General features: G+C 47.3%; 1 protein-coding gene across 2 annotated transcripts in view; it reads left to right on the forward strand.

The window, feature by feature from the left end:
* The first annotated feature begins 706 nt into the window (after positions 1–706).
* The window catches only part of AHDC1 (AT-hook DNA binding motif containing 1), a 202,885-nt gene continuing 186,292 nt past the window's right edge, over positions 707–17,299 (forward strand). Inside the window, exon 1 of one of the 2 annotated variants that reach the window (XM_035118273.3) lies at positions 707–1,494. In XM_035118273.3, the coding sequence (XP_034974164.2) occupies positions 1,338–1,494 (157 nt within the window). In that variant the 5' untranslated portion in view covers positions 707–1,337. The remainder of the gene's footprint in view (positions 1,495–17,299) is intronic. The other variant, XM_088672385.1, reaches the window with a different exon arrangement.

A 17,299-nucleotide genomic window follows, 5' to 3' on the forward strand; every position in this document is an offset into this window, starting at 1 on the left:
CAGTAACTCGTTCGTTAATCATAGGGGTGTTTTTATTTATTTATTTTCTTTATTAAAAAATACTGTATATCCCTGAGCCCATCAAACATTCCCTGCAAAGTATGGTTTGTATACCTGTACTATGAATGGGCATATTGTGCATGGATAAAAATACTATACAGAAGGCCCAAACTTTCCTTAAGTCAGGCACCAGGGTAAGGGATGGGGAGAGAAGTTGCAGCTGATCTTTCTTTCTTTTTTTTGCGGGGAGGGGAGCGATTCGAGTCATGCAGGATGCAATGGAAAGGGGGGTTTTTGGTTTTAATTTTTCTAAATCTACCTCAAATCATGCCTGGATCCAGGGGGGAGAGCTGGCGTCACACCCCAACAAGTGTTGCATTCCACCCACACGCACAGGCCCCCATGGAGGATCGTGCAGCCGCTTTGCTTGTAACCTTCCCTCACCCCCGCCCCCTGCTCGCCAGCCCTCTCCCGCATCATTGTGGTTGCATGCAAGCTGGAACCGCAACATAGAAGAAGGGATCCGAAGCAAAGCTGCCACGCTTTGCGCAGCCCACCAGCGTCCATCCCGCCCCTTTAAAGTCGTCGTCCTCTTCTGCTGCTGCTGCTGTTACCACCACCTTCCCTCCCTCACCCTCCCCTTTCTAGCAGAAAGAACTACACCCCCCAGGATGCTTTGCGGGTCTCTCCCTGGGGTTCCGGATGCTGCTCCTGCCGCTGACAAGCGAAGGTAAGCAGAGAGCTTCGGAGGCAGCCAAGGCAGCGACAGCAGCTCTTAAGGAGCTGGAGCCGAGGGGAGCCTCAGCCAGCTTTTTTCCCTTCCCTCCCCCTTTCTGCGAGCAAAAGCAAAGCAGCAAAGCGGCAGGAGAGGAGGCGAGAGAAAAGGAGGAGGCGGCGAGAAGGGAGGGAAATCGCCACCAGCACCAGCTGAGCAGCAGCAGCAAAAGAGAGAGAGAGAAAGAGGGAGAAACAGTCAAGGGTCTGGTTTGTCTTCGTTTCCTTCGCCCCCCTCCCAGCCAGCAGCAGTAAAGAGAGAAGGGGGTGGAGAGAGTAGGGAGGGGGGAAAAGAGAAAAAGACACAGGGAGCTCGAGAGAGAGCGAGAGCGCAAATTCTCCCAGCCTTGCATATTTTCCTTCCTACCCCTCCTCCTGGCTTTTTCTTTTGTGTGGCGTGTTTGAAAGGAAGGGAAGGAGGCAAAAGAGACGGAGGAAGAAAGAACGAAAGAAAGAAAGAAAGGAGGAGAGCGAGCGAGAGTGGGGAGGGGGGAAAGGAGGAGGCGTCGTAGAGTCATGTCCAGCAGAGTTGCGTGAGGATAATGTGATCGGCCAAAGAGGCGATGAATATGCTGTCGCTGAAGGTTGGCAGTGGCGCCGAAGGGTCGGGCAGTCTCCCCGGCAGCGCGGAGCCCTCTCCTCTGGAGGAAAAAAGTCTCTCCCGAAAGGCAGCCGCCGCCGCCGCCGAAGGGATCGGATCCCCACAGCAGCAGCAGGCTGGTGAGTTAACTCGGGCGATGCGCCCTCTCCTCTCTCCTCCGCGCTCTCTCTCGTCCAGCCCTTGCCCACCACCACAGAGCCCTTGCTCCAAAAGGAATAGATCTCCAACCCTCCCTCTTATTTTAAAATTTATGTGTTTGTTTCTGGCGACCTCCACCCCCAAATCCACCGCCCGCCCGCCCCCCCCCCCCAGCGCAGGATGCCTGATGGCTACCGAATTTCCTTTCCCACCCTAGTTCTGATTTTTCTATATATAAAAAACAAGGCTTGGGAGGGGGGAGAGGAACACCCCCAGTCCACCCACAGCTCCACAGCGTGCATGTGGGCGCAGCAAAGTATCAATGGGGTTGGAAAGAGGGGTGGGGGGGGGAGGCGGCGGCGGAGGGAAGCAAGAAATGATTTGAGTTTTTTATATATATATAAAAAAGCCAACTGGTGTGTAGTCCGTATGAAGCAGCCTTTTGTCTCAACCAGTGTGAGCAAAACCTTGGCAGTTGGAGCAAGACACTTGAAGCGCAAAAAAGGTTGTTTCTTTTTATTTCCTGCCTTCGCTCCCTCCCTCTTTCTCCTTTCCGAAGAGATTCCTCTTCAGTTGTCCCCCCCCCCAATGCAATGTGCTGATCACCAGCCGCCACTTTCTTTTCTCTCCCCCCCCTTTAAATTGCTCCCTAAATCGCTTTAGGTGTAAACATTAATCTGGCTTCGCACATGCAGATGGGGGTGGGGGTTGCGCGATGCAAAAAGCAAAGGAGGGTTTGCATTTGAGAAGGCTCGGAGTAAGCGGATCTGTTTACTGGCGCAGGGGGGGGGGCACTGGAAGAGACTAGAGGGAGGCGGTGGGTGAGGAGGGGAGGAGGAGGAGATGCTTTGAAAAAGGAAGGAGTTCTGGGGGGGAGTGGAAGGCAAACAATCCCTTATTATTTCAGCATGTGGGGACTGGCGGGGAGGCGCAACTGGGGACGGAAGCGCCCTGCGGAACCTCCCTGGGAAAGAAAGGCTGAAGTTGCGTCCTCTCTCCTCTGTAGAGTTTGTTTTCTCTCTCGTGCGCTCCCCACCTCCCCGCGGCACCCCTCTCCAAGATCACCGTGGCGGTAGTTTGCGAAGGGACCCATCGATCGCAAGAAGGGAGGGGGGGCGGAAGAGGTGAAGGGTCACGGTGGTGGAAGAGGAAGATCCTGCAAAACAGGTCCTCCTCAGTAGCGTGGGGTTTGTTGGCAAGCTATGGGGGTGCGGGCGAGAACCGGACCTGTAGCGCAGTTGCCTCGGACACGCAAATAAATTGGTGGTGTGAAGAATGCAATTCTTTCAGTAGGCAGAATAAAGCACTTGGGGATACCGGTAACCTTTTTCTTTCCTCCATACAAGTGTGTGTGTGTGTGTGTGTGTGTGGAGTGGGGTGCTGAGTGACAGCTGCCAAGCAGGGTTCTGTCCACTAGAAGGCAGGTGGTTTCTAGCTTAAATCAAATGAAGGAAGACACCGAAGTTCCTGACCGATTCCCTTTAAAGCTCTAATGTGCCAGCTGAGTGTGTGTGAGGGGGAGAAGCGGTGCAACCCCAAAACATATTTTTGTTAGTTCTCTCACCTTCAGTGGGTCTTACTTGCAGGTAAGCATGCATAGAATTGCAGCCTGAGTCTATAATTTTGTGCAGAGCCTTCTTAATTACTTTGCTTCCTGCCAAAATGGGGCAAGGCATCTGAAGCGTGGTGTGGTGTCTGTTTATTGATCACCTCGTTTATCCTTCCCTTCCTTGGAAGAGCTCTAGGCAGCTTACACTGGTGTGTGTGTGTTGTTGCACAGATGAATTTCCTGTTTGGGGGGGGGAAGCCCCAAGGCTATCCAATCTCTCTCTTAAAGAATGTCATTTTCTTTTCTTAAATTTGGTATTTTGAGCACTAAAGTTCTATGCATGTGAACTCAGGAGAACTTACTCTCAAGTAAATGTGCATAGGACTGTAGCCTTTACAACCATCTTCTTGGTGCTTGCGTCTAACTCTATGGGGAAATCTTAGTCTGATGTGTGGGGCTTGTAAACATCCTGGGAGAGAATTGAGTTCGCCTTCTTTCTGGGGGGTGGATTCTCCTCCTCCTGCCTTTAGATATTCTACTTTGTCTCGCAGAGCAAGCTAAATCAAAACGCTTGGGTCCATGCAGGAATAAATTAGCTGCAACAATTTGGCTGATGAGGTGCACTGGGCGATAGTTGAATTAAGCCTTTGAGGTTTTGGTTGTCAAGGTCTGTTGACATAGCTTTGCATTGAGAAAGTTTCACTAACAAGGGAGAGCTGTGTCTGAACACTTCTCACTTGCCTAAGACTTGACATGTCTGTTCTCTCACCCCCAGCTGGACTGAGTTCAGTGGCATGTGACGAGAGAGTGCCGGTCATGGTGGAAACGGGAGGGTCCTGAAGCTGGATTCTCAAGTTCTTTACCAGGTTATAAAGCAAATCCTCAGCCACTCTGTTTGGAGGTTGATGTACATGTGGAGTTGCTTTTAATGAGCTCCTAGGTGTCTCCTTACTGTTTATGCCAAGAAACATCCCACTGGGGAGGGGCCCTCACTCTGCTGGTAGAGCACATGCCTTGCGTGCAGAAGGCCCTCGGCAGCTCCTGTTACAAGGATCTTGCATCTCTGGGTGGCAAAAGACCTCTGTGCGAGACTAACGCTCACTGTGGTATAAGATGTTGCTAGGCTAGGTGGGCCAGTGGTCTGGATCTGTAGGAAGCAGCTTCGTATGCTCACTGCAACATAGGAAGCTGCCTTCTACTGAGTCAGGCTGCTGGTCTACCTAGCTCAGTATCGTCTGCCCTGACTGGCAGCTGCTCTCCAGGGTTTAAGGCAGATGTCGCTTTCGGCCCTACCTAGAGGTACGGGGGATTGAACTTTCTGCATGCAAAGTGGAGGCTGTGCCATTCAGCTATGATCCACTGGACTGCATGGGACGGTGTGCCACAAATTCAAGCTTTACTCAGTTGCACCTCTGTGCCCTAAATGAGCCCAAACACACTGTGTGTGTGTTTCTGCTTGTGACTGTCTTTAGGCCAGTTTTGCCCTGAGAAAGAGTCAAAACCTGCTCTTGCCATATATTTTTTTCAGTTAAGTGACACCGCCTTTCTCTCTCTCTTTCTCTTTAACAGTGGTGTACCTGAGGACAGGACTATGGACGTCCCAGGGGCTGCGTGCCAGAGATATAGATTGCAACTGGAAGCCTGAAAAGGCTTGCTGAAGGGGGACTAGTTTGTGCCTTGGGCAGAGGCAAGGGCATAATGGAACATTTTGGAACAGGAGCCGGGCAGAGACAAGGAGATTGAAGTATGCGGAAAGTTATGGGTGGCCTAGAGGGGGGCTGGCTGGCTGGAGTCCTTGCCCTAGCTGCCTCGGAGAGAGGCTTCAGGGACCTGGGGGCGGTCTATTTCTGCTGAGATCCTGAAGAAAGATCTGGGAGAATGGTAAGCATCTATAAATAGAGTGTGTCAGCCGAGTGGAAACGGAGCCTCTAAAGCGCTAGAGAGAGGGAGACAGAGAAAGAGATCAGTGTCTTGATAAACAGGTTTGTGTTGTGGGGAAGACTGTGCTTGTAATGCGATCTGGGACTGAGGAATGGGGGCCTGGGAATAGGGGTGATGGTGGGGAAGCTACTTCCTGTTTGCTTGGGGTGCGTACGTCAAGGCCTTGTCCGAAGGCATGGTTCTAGCTGTGTGGAATAATGTCCAGGTCATATTGCCCTGGGTGCATGCTCTGGCAAGAATGTGAGGGGGATGAAGAGTGCTGAGTGGTTTGGGAATCTCAGTCTAAAAACACCTCTGGCCTGTATTCCAGCTTGTGATGAACGACTCCTCTGGGCAACAGGCCTTCCTGTGGAACTTTTAGCTGAAGTGCTGAAGCAGCCTTCCCGCTCAACCTGGTGCCCTCCAGGTGTTTATTTGGGACTACAACTCTCATCAACCCCTAGCCAGTGTGATCAGTGGATCATGGGAGTTGTAGTCCTAACAAACCACCTGGAAGCCACCAGGTTGGGGGAGGTTGTTTAATTTTAGAACAGGTCTCCGTTTTGTAGGAGCCTTCTGTGTGGTCACCTGTTGGTTGGTCAGTGCCATGAACTTCACAGGATACCATGGCTCTCTCAGCCAGGATTAGAACTATCTTACCTGTTAAAACAAATCCCAAGGAGGAGTTGAGCAGAGATGTTTCAAGCTGCTTCAGGGCCAATTCATCAGTTCAAACAGCAAGGGGAACTAACAGAATGGGAACCTCTTGTCATTGGAAATAAGGTTAAATAAAGATGGGCTTTTTTGTTTTAAAAAAGTTGCACTGATGTGGTGGAAGAGTGAGAGCAAGGCCAGAGCGACTTGAGACAGTGCACACTAATAAACCAGAGGCCGAATTTGCAGGAAAGTTCAGGAGACCTACCTAGTAGATCATACCAACCATCGAGCTAGGCCTGTTTGTCTGTCACCCTTAATAGTGCTCCAAACCCACTACTTGAAGCTTCTGTCCCATCTTGTTTTATGGTAGGAATTCATTTGGGTGATACATGAGGAAGAGGAGTATGTTTACTTTCTCTCTGGACTGAGAATGTCCCTATCATGGAGATTAGGGATTCTGGTGGTGGTTAAAAAGTTTAAAAGATTCTGGTGGTGGTTAAAAAGTTCCTCATTTGATGATTCCGCCCTTCTTTCTTTGGAGCAACAGATAACAGAGGGGAGGAGGAGGACTGTTTCTATTTTCATGTTTGCATGTGTGCGTTTTTCCTTCTAGGAGAAGGGGGTTAAATTTAGTCAGTTTGGATAATCTGCATCCATGGACTTGCAAGATTCTCATCATGCATGTTGCCAGTCCTGGCAAAGGGGGATGCTCTTGATAGTCTAATTTGCTTTATGCTTTTGAATCTACTAATCAAGTTCTGTCATTCAAACGTGACCTTTAAAAAAAAAGTAGTAGTGTATAGTAATATTCTGGATAGTTGGAGACTTGTGGTGTACGTATTCTTCATCTTGGGAAGCATTGTAGCTCTGTGGTAGAGCATCTGCTTTGCATGCAGGGGAACCCTAGTTCAATCACTGGCATCTCCAAGTGGGACCAGGAGAGAACCTTGCCTGAAGATCTGGATAGCCGCTGCCAATCAGTGTAGACAATACTGAGCTAGGTGGGCTCATGGTCTGACTTGGTATATGGCAGCTTCCTGTGCTCCTATCTTACCGCCGTCCCCTCCAAAGTTCACAGTGGGGTTTTGTTAAGAGTTCAGCATCCACTTCAAAAAGTTAAGTCACACTTTTTAAAAAACAGCAACAACAACAATGCAAAATCTGCCATGGTGCATGGAAACTGACAGTGTTCTTCAGGCCATTGACGTATTAGCGTTTTGTCTGCTTTGTTTGTGGTGTAGCATGAATATGGTCACCATGATTCACGCTGCATGTGTGATGAGGTTATGGGAGACAAGATACAAGATTCTTGAACTTGTATGATCCTCTGAACAAATGAGTATCCCATGTTGTTGGATGTGAGCATGTGCTAGTGGGTTGCACAGATCGTTGTGATGAAAAGCCCCAGTGCATGGGTGTAATAACTGCATGTTTATTCCTAGTGATGACATCTCCCCTGCTTGAGTCATTCACAAGAACTGTAGGCCACGAATCTGATGCAAATTTACTTGGAAGCAAATCCCATTATCTTCCGTGTGGCTTATTCACTGTAAATGAGTTGAGGGTTATTACCCAGGTCTCTTTCCATGCCTAACCTACACACCTCTGTCAAAAGGGGCAACCTCTTCTTGAGCTCAGTCTCTAGTGTCAAGTGCATCAAATTGTGGATTTCTCTGAGATGCACACTAGAACACAAAACTTTAATATGTGGTGCATTCTACCACAACATATAAATGTATGCAGATGTATTTGCTTACAATTGTTTCCCTTTACAGTAAAATGCTAGTTTAAATATATCTGTCTACTGGCATTTCTTTTGCAAATTAGCAGGCAACCAGGCTTTTGGGTGCTCCTAGAGTTATAGGAACTCAGGAAGCTGCTTTATATTGACTCAAACCATTGGTCATCAAGCTCAGTTTGGTCCACATGCTGGCTGGCAGGGTTTCAGGCAATAGTCTCTCCCAGCCCTACCTGGAGATGCCAGGGATTGAATTTGGGACCTTCTGCATTCAAGCAGATCCTATGCCACTGAACAACATCTCTTCCTACTGGAGTCTTTGGCTCCAGTGCCTGTTACAAAAGCATTTGTGGCTAATTCTATGCATGCTCTCTGAAAAGAATCAGCTTTGGCTTCAGCCTTGGTGCTTTGGAATTCATCTTTTCTGCTGTTCCACAGAGAAGGTAGCAGTCTTATCAAGGCTAGCTAACATAGGTTGCCACCTTTATACTGAGTCAAACAATTGGTCCAACAAGCTCAATATTTTCTATACTAACTGAGCGGATTTCAGGCAGGAGTCCCTCCCAGTCCTATTTGGAGATTCTAGGGACTGAACCTGGGATCTTCTGCATGCAAGGCAACTCTGCTGCTGAGCTATATCCCTTACGTTCGATACCCATCTAGGTATCAGTCCAGGGATTGAGAGCATTGACTTGGTGCTCCCAAGATACATGCACTGCTGCAGACCCTTGCCAGTCTATGTGGCTAGCAGCAAGCAAACAGCAGGTGTCTTGGGGCAAAAAGGTATTTGCCTTTCCCATGATGCTTTATGGGGTGTTAAAGCTCCAGAGTCTAACTGGATCTAAAGTTTGCATGCCTAGTTCCAGTATCAGTCATGCAGCATAGTATGTGTTTAGGTGGTGCTTATTTTAAGTTGGATTTGGGGTCTGTTTTGGCTTGGTTTGAATCAGGTGGAATGTTTCTCTGCAGGGACAATTCATGCTTCCACTAGCTGACCAAAACTTAAGTATCCTACATCAGGAATGAACCGGGAGGTATCATAGAATCATAGAACTGTAGAGTTGGAAAGGACCAGTTGGCTGTGACTCCTGAGCAGATGCATCTCTGGTGCCTGTTTTATTGGAGCAAGGGTGGGAAAATTTTAGCCCTCCATGGCCAATAGTCAGGGATGGTGGGGGATGTAGTTCAACAGCCTCCAGAGGGCCAGAGGTTCCCCATCCTTACGTTATAGCAGGGTTTCCCAAACTTGGGTTTTCAGCTGGTTTGGGACTATGATTCCCAACATCCGTGACCACTGCTTCTGCTAGCTATGGATAATGGGAGCTGCAGTCCAAAAGCAGCTGGAGATCCAGGTTTGGGAAACTCTATGTTAGAGGAAGGAAAGGATAGACCTCTAATGAAATTGGTATTAAGGTGTTATCTTGGTTTTGTTAGCTTTTCTAGTTTTTTTGGTCTGAATAAAAAAAAATAGATATCCTTTCTGGCAAGTTTTACAGCACTTGGTCCCAAAACAAAAATCCCGTCTCTAGGCATATTTCCACAAAATGTTTGTAAAGTATTAATTATTTTCAGGGTAAAATACACTAAAGCTGAACTGTGAACCCTACCTACCCGGGAATAAGCCCCATTGAATTCAGCAGGACTTACTTCTGAGTAGACATGGCTGGGATTAACTTTTAAATCTTCCAGCTCTTCTTGTATAAGAAGTTTTGGCATCTTGAAGCCCGGGCCATATCTTTGTATTAGACATCCCAGGGAGCAATACTTGGGGCTGGCCCAAGATATTTTGCTGCCTAAGGCAGAGAATCAAATGGTGCCCCTCGCCCACCTGAGTCAAGGTGCATAGCATCCAAGGGCAGCCAAGTTATTTTGTCACAAGGCAGAAAACCCCACAAGCACCTCTCCCCCCTCCCTGCCAGTAAAAATACAAAAACAATAAATTAAGTATCCAGCAATTTGCTGTCCCTTCATTACACTCAAAATCAGCTGCCTGAGGCAGCCTCCTCACTCTGCCTAATGGTAGGATCGGCCCTGGCAATACTACTGGTATGTTGTTTCTCCTTTGACATTGTGTCCATGCAGTGCCATATGAACTTCAGGAGATGACACCAGCTAAGAGGTTAATAGAGCAGGATTCAGGATATGTTCATGTTGTTCTTTTGTTGATGTTGTTTTAAACCCAAAGTAGTTGTATCTGAATTATTTTGCCCCATAACTACTTCACTTCTGTTTCTTCCCTAAGCTGTAATTACTGTAGTAAATAATTGCTGTAATTATGAGGCCTTTAAAAAAGAGAGAGAGCGGGGGATGGATGGATGGCGTCACTTGCTGTCTGTAGAAAATTGTGGTTACTGTCTTGTACTTGGGTGTATTTTGAGAAAAGGATGCATGGGTGTCAGTCGGAGATGCTTCAGGCCTAGGTGAATCTTTCATTGTAGCCCAGAGGTAGGCAAAATAGAGATCGGGATATCCTGGTAATGATCTGGGGTAAATCGGATATGGACTTCCAAAGCAACCACAAGAAGACTCGTCGTATTCCTGAATTGTGCTGCTAAAGCAATAACTGTCATGGGGAGGGGAAGACAAGGAGTGGATTTTGTAGGGCGTAAGGGCCCTGAGCTCATTTCCTGGGCTGAGGGTGTGCCTGCATAGGGGCACCCAATTCTATAATTCTGAACTGTGCATTGCTTTAAGCCATTGATTTGCTCCAGACCCTGGACAGCGGACCCCATAAAAAACCAAACTAGATCCTGCAAGGCTAATGTTCATACAGCCCAGCTGTAACCTGACCTCCATCTGACAGGCTGCCTTTCCCCATTGAACCTGTTTTAATCTTTCAGTTCTGCTTAGAAGGCCCTCCTCTGTATGACCGTAGGTAGGTGCAGACCGGGATAAGGGCCTTTTTTTATGCTGCTGTGGCTGCATTTACAGAACACCCTCTTCCCCAGGCTCATGAGGCAAAGCATCAAGCTAAAAACTTTTTATTCTTCTGAACTGGGAGCCTGCTTTTAATATGCTGATACCAGAGGTAGCCTAAAGATACCAGAGGTGCTACAGTGTATTCTACTGGCTGTAATTGGTTTTATACTTTTTTTTAAAAAAATAAGGTATTTTCAAATTGCTGTAACCTGCCCTGGGACCTTATGTTAACTGGTGGGTAAGAAACCTAATAAGTAGTAGTAGTAGTAATAATAATAATAATAATAATAATAATAATAATAATAATAATAATAATAACTACAGCATGCAGTAATCAATTAAAAATTTCAAAATACAGCATCAAAATAATTAAAGGCAGGTGGAAGCAACAGCCACAGCAGAGCAGAGTAGAGTTAGGCTGTAGACAATCTGCCCATTTTAAAACCCTTGATGCCTGGGCATCTTATTGTTTTGTTAATAAATTGACATCTCTAAATAAACGTTTCCAGGGCAGCTTAATCAATGTTCAAGGGGGAAAAACCCAAACATTTCAAAATGTAATAAAGTGGGAATCGCAAACATGTTGTTGGGCTGGGGTCCAGACATTGGTGGACTGTTGGCCACGCTGGCCAGGGCTGATGGGGAGAGTGCAACATTGACTATCCCTTTAGGAGGGAGCGTCATTCGGAGTCCGAGCTGCTCTAAAGGAGAAAGTGCACAGCTATTTCACTGTACCTGAATACAACACAGCAGGCCAGTATTATCTCCATGCAGTAGATGGGAGGAGGAGGTTGAGAAGCAATGACATTGGGATCTGAACTGGTGACTTTGAGATGATGAGATTTAGGAGAAGGGCCACAGCTCAGCAGTTGAGCATCTGCCATGAATGCAGAAAGTCCCTGATTCAATCCCTGACATCTCCAGGTGGGGCTGGGAGAGAATCTGGGCCTGAAACCTCAGAGAGCCGCTGTTGGTTAGTGCACCAGCTAACAGAACTAAGGCTGTGGAAAAAACATACGCGTGTGTTTGCACCATCTTCTACTGAAGTTCCAGGGTAGGGAAGGGTGTGGGTGAGAGAAAGAGAGATGTTTCTCCATGTTGATAGTGAGATCAGAGGGACATAGGAAGCTGCCTTAGGTCATGTCAGATCATTGGTTCATCCGACTCACTATATTTGCTCCCAAAGGTGGATAATGTGGTGGTGCTTTGGAGCAGTATGGGAGTGGATGATGGGGCGGCCCTAGCAGGAAAGGGAGTTTGGAGAAGCAGCTGGTGTTGTAGATCCAGGTGCATAGCAGAGTAGGATGGTGCTGGCTAAATGATGGCGGAGATGCCGTTTCATGAGAATCTGCAGCTCCTGTTCCTCAAGGGAAAGGGTTGCTGGCTGTTCCCAAATGGCACCCACCAGTTGGTATGTGGGAGCTGGTGTTTGGTTACACTGCTGCTCAAAGGGGACTGTGAATGGGATCAGCAGGTGGGTTTTGAAAACACATGCAATACACAGCAAAGTTGAAATTCCGCTGGGGACTTTGCTGGTGGAGTTGGGGTGGGGCGAGCACAGCATTTTAGCACATGTGCAGGGAACCCAGCTCCATTGGCTGAAAAGCTCATGGACCTAGTCCACCTTTGCAGTCGAATGAGGGGGTTGAAAGGACTGCACTGCTTCAGGCTGCAGGGGACTGGGAATATCATATTTGAGGGGTGGGAGGGAGAAATTTCTGCATGTCAAACAAAAAACTAACATCAAAGAGAGGTTCTGACTTTTTTTTTTTAACTCTGTAAAGAGATTTTCCTTGGGGTTTTCTTCAGTAACATGATCCCACACATAACAGCCTCAAGTGGCATGGTTCATTATTTCGCTTCAGGACTGTACTGTTTTGCTGCCTGCATATCATACATGATCTTCCACAAAGAATCCTGGGAACTGTAGTTTTGTTAAGGCTGCATAGAATTACAACTTTGTCAGGGTAAGCTATGGTTCGCTGGACTATTGCGGTGGAAACCAGGTGCATTAAGTAGACTGTGGGGATGTGACCTGTGTTTATCAAGAGTTCTCTGAGATTACAAGGTAGGACATGGCAAATACGGTATGTTAAGTTTTCCTACAAGTTCTGGATATATACATTGTAGGAAGCAGGGGCTCATCTGCTTTCCTCCACTGAAGCAGAAGCATAATAATAATAAATTAATTAATCATACAGCTAGGCACAAAACTTCTAGTGAAGATGTAGCCCTCTGTCCTCAGAGGGCACCTTCAAACTTTTTCCCATTATTGAAGGTCTGTATCTTGATAGCAAGGGTGAGAACGCAAATCTGTTTCTGAGAAAAGATGGGTACTCTTGCATTTTGAACAACAGTTTCACCAAGTCCCATCAGCCTCAGTCAGCATGGCCAGTGTTGGGGGATGATGGGAATTGTAGTCTATGAGCATCTGGAGGGCATTTCGCCACCCCACGTCTACAGTGCTCAAAAGCTGACGGCCCTCTTAAGGCGGACAACTCCAGTAGGAATATAATGAGAAGAGAAAGGTGTACAGCTGAAGCAAGCACAAAGAAATTGATAGCAAACAAGAACTGCATGCTGCTTTGTTGTAGGAGGGAAGGTGTACAAGCTCCATCAGTGGATTTCGCAACAGCAGCATTTGAATTTTACAATGAGTTTAGGTTGCCTTGGTAGAGAAAAGAGCCTGTTCTGCAACCTTGAAATCCAAGTCCTTCTCCCCTTGCACCCTGTTTGCCGCCATTCAGCTTGCATTCATATTTGTCTCTCTTTTAAAAAAAATAAAAATAAAATTATTTTGAGATTTTGTGTGTGGCTTCATTTGCTTTTAGCATTCTTTTTTAGCAGGAAAGGAAAAATTGGTACAACTGTAATTACTCAGTGGTGCATAAGAACATGAGAAGAGCCCTGCTGCATCAAGCCAAAGACCCATCTAGTCCAACATCCTCCTCTCACAGTGGCCAACCAGATGCCTATGGGAAGCTTGCAAGCCAGACCTGAGTGCGACAGCACTTTGCCCACCTGCGATTCCCAGCAGCTGGTGTAAGGAGGTATACTACCTCCAACAGTGGAAATAGAACAGTCATACATACATACACACACACACCAGCATAAACTGCTTAGAGGTCTTTTGTTCTGGTAAACAGTATATCAATTTTGTAAAATTAATAAAAAATAGTGGCCAGCATTCCTTTCTTTTTTGCAAAAGCTGGAAGGTACAGATTCTTTTTAAGGGGCCGCAGCTCTTTCTTTCTGACACTGTGTCCCTTTTTGCAATGTGTTTGTGTTATTTGTTTTAAAATGTGTAAAAAGCTCCTACAGAAACAACAGCACCCCCCTCCCACAAGAGGTGGCTTGCAGCAATATTAAAAGATATCAGAATACCTTTGCAATCACTCATTGCAGCAGCATTATTGCAGAGTCAAAATAAAACAGCAGCTGATATCAATGGTCTGCAAAGGCCTGGGAAAGTAAGTAGGCTTCTTAGCCAATGCTGGAAACGGATCGCGTTTAGTGCTTGCCTTATTTCAGAGGGGGAGGTTGTTCAATGCAGTCTGAATGTTTGTGATGTGTTAAGGGGGTTGCATTTTGGGGTATCACAATGACCTTTAATGGTTTGTCAGATTGGGCTCTTCAATTGGTTTGCATAGCTTCATGCATTTTGGCATCGAAATGGAATTATCCTTCCTTCCCTGTCCCCCCCCCCTTGTTACCCACGGTGGCTTGAAGGAACAGCAGCAGCAGCAGAGGCTAAATAAGTAGAACTTTGCGGGTGAGGAGCCGAGAGTGCAGAGGGCACATGCCAAGTGTGGAAAAGGGTTTATTTATGGTAGTGGTGGAGAGATGAGGGGGAAGGAGGGAAGAATTCGGCTGGGTTTGTGGAAGGGGTGGATAGAGGCTGACGAGGGCTGCAAATGCATGGAATGGGCTTTGGTGGGAACAGGCAGAAAACCCATCGTGTGGGGCGTTTTTTCCTAGGGCTGTGCAAAGTATTGGTTGGCGCTGGGGATATGTGGGTTGTAACAGCAGCATGTTAGGGAGAAGACAACACAATAGCAGAATAGCAACAAACAAGAGAGGAGATCCTTGCTGCTCTTCCTTAGAACAGTAGAGGATTTGAGTCTCCATTAGTATGGCTAGTGGCAAGGCACTGCATAGTTGATGAGAGCTTTGGTGGAACTAGATGCAGGTCTGCTAATCTCTATGTTCCATATACATCCTGGTCCATCTAGCTTAGTTTTGGCTACACTGGGCAGCCAGCATGGAATGCATTTTGTGTTTTATATTGTAAACCACCCTGTCGTCTCTTGATGAAGTGTGGTATATAAATTTAATAAATAATAATAATCCTCCATATTATTTGGCCCCAGCAGCATGGACAGCACTTGGGGAGGATGGGAGCTGCAGTCTACAACATCTGGAGGGCACTACATTGGCTGCCCCTGTTTTACACTGGCTGGCAGTGGCTCTGCAGGGATTGAAACTGGGATGTTCTGCATGCAGAGCATGTGCTCCATCCCTGAGCTGCGGCCCTATCCCACCAACATTGTGGGTAATGTTGTCTAGCTGTGTCTTCCCTAGGCTTTCCAGCACTGTAGAATTGTTGGAAGGCACACTGAGGGTCATCTAGTCCAACCCCCTGCAATGCAGTAATCTCTTTCCCAGCGTGGGACTTGAACACACGACCCTGAGATTAAGAGCCTTATGCTCTACCGACTGAGCTATCCCATTGCCCCAGGTGTCAATTGTGTGTACCCCTAGCCCTCTTTTTCTTGGTTTCTTTGGCTGCTTAGCCTCTGTTGTGGACTTTCTGTTTTCCTTTGCAGTCTGCTGGCTTGTGTGGGCCACTTAGGTGCTCTGTTCTGTTGTGGTGCTGCACCTTAAGGAAAGGTGTTCATTGCCCCGTTGGTCCTGTGGGCTCTTTCCCTTGCCAGCATTGCTTTCTAACACATAACCAGTGAGGGTGTGTGGATTCCCTTTCTGAGCTGCACAGCCCCCTAAGCACCTGGCCGTCTGTTAAGGAGTTTGCCTTGCATGTTTTTCATAGTAGCCATGAAGCAAGCTTTGCTTTGTTAAAATGTGGCAGTTGTCATGTGCGGGAGACCAAGAAGGACAATTGCAACCCCACTACCATAGTCGTGAGTCTCTGCTTGCATTAATTTGAGTATTATAAGGAATGGGCTGACAAACAAGTCACTAGTCCTTAATGATTTGTGTTAGACTAGCCTTTGCCAAGCAAGAGCCCTCCAGATATTTTGGACATTGGGTTGGCTACCTTTTTAATTCTCTGCATGTTGTTTTTTTCAGAACGGGCATCAACAAGACTGTGTGTTATAATTCTACAATACCAAAAGTTTATGTGTGGTTGGAAGGAGGGAGAAGTTGCAGTTGCTCTTTTCTGCCTCCAGAAGTCCTCAATGTTTGTTTTTATTTTTTTTGAGATTGAAGGCAAAGTTAGTGTAGATGCACAGTTCCAAACCTTCACAACTTCTATTTCCTTCATGAAACAACCAAAATACCAGTGGAACTCGACCCCTTATAAGTAGGAAGCTTATTTTGGACTGGGGTGTTTTTATTATTATTATAAAACACCCTCTGCATGGCTGACAACCCTCTGGAGGAATAAGCTGGGAATGAGGGGTCAGATTCCATACTGGAAGGGATGAGGGGCGGGCAAAGAGAGCAAGGGCAGACAGTAACACACACCCCTTGCCGAAAGTGCCATTTAATGCGCTAGTTGAAAAAAAGAAAACCGAGGCAGAGAGTCCTTCTGCTCACATTGGCTACTGAAGTGTCACAGCTGCCTGCTGTCCCCCGGGTCACTCGGGAGCCATTGGGCAGCTCAGAGGTAGCTGTGTGTGCGGTTGCTGAGTCTGTGAGGAATACAGATTGCTGGGAAGAGGACTCGGAGGTGAGGGGGCGAGGAGGGAGGTGTCTGCTTTGAGGCAGCCAGGCTGGCGTGTGAGTGGGGGCGGTGTCCTCCTGAAATGCCTGATGTGAACTGTAATGGAACAGGATCCAAGCCTGGAGGGACCTGCTTAGTGTAACCCTAGCTGGCATCTCCTTGTGAGCAAGAATGGGAACTGCTACCTATATCCCTGGGCTCCCTGGAGCGCAAGGTATGTGGGTCTGCAGGGTCAGTGGTGTGCAGCTCAACACATGGCTGGCATCTCTGCCTGACTGATCAAAGGTAAATTCCAGAGGCCTCTCTTCTCCCTCCCCACCCCCCCTTCCAGCCAATGTGTAAATCCTCACTGGAGGCCTCTGCTCTCTTCCTCTCCCCAACTCGGAGGCTTTCCAGGTGCAATTTGAGGAGTCATTCTCTCTCTGCTCTTAACCCCCTGCTCCCCCAGGCACCCATCTGTACTCCTTAGTGCTCATAATGCTAGCCATTAAATGGTGATGGACACAATCCAGAACGCTTCCTCTCGCACTCTCTGCTGGTCCATTCTGTATCTTTCTCTTCTCCCCCCCCCCCCGATTTTTCCTTTTCTTTGCTTTCTGATGCTTCAAACAGCAAGGTACCCTAAAGGCAGCAGAAACACCTAGCAAGCACATGCTAAATATTTGAACAGGACTGGGTGGGTTGGAATCTTTCCTGTTCATTTCTCCCTCCTCCTCTTATCTCTTCTTCCCACCCTCCCCAATTGTCTTCTTTCCATCCTCCTCTCTCTCTCTCTGAAAAAGGGGGTAGTGGTGCAGGAAGAAGCTTGTGTAAAACAGACAGATGGAGCAGCCAGCTAGCAAATGCTCTCCACAAATATGTGGTTTCCCTCTCTTCCTGCCCCTTCCTCCAAAGGCTCCAAGGGAATGCAGGTGTACTTCAAATCTCACCTCTACTCATGATTCCATATCCCTGTGAAGCCGGCAAGAGGATGTTTTGTTATGGCTGGAGAAGAGTACCCTCCTCCTTTGGTTCAGGTATAGGAAATGTAGTGGCATCTTCATAAACATGACCAAGAGCCTTGTTTTATCATTTCAGCAGACTGAAACCCTTTTATCA

Source organism: Zootoca vivipara, chromosome 6 (genome assembly GCF_965207765.1).
Source record: "Zootoca vivipara chromosome 6, rZooViv2.hap1.1, whole genome shotgun sequence".
Lineage (NCBI taxonomy): Eukaryota > Metazoa > Chordata > Lepidosauria > Squamata > Lacertidae > Zootoca > Zootoca vivipara.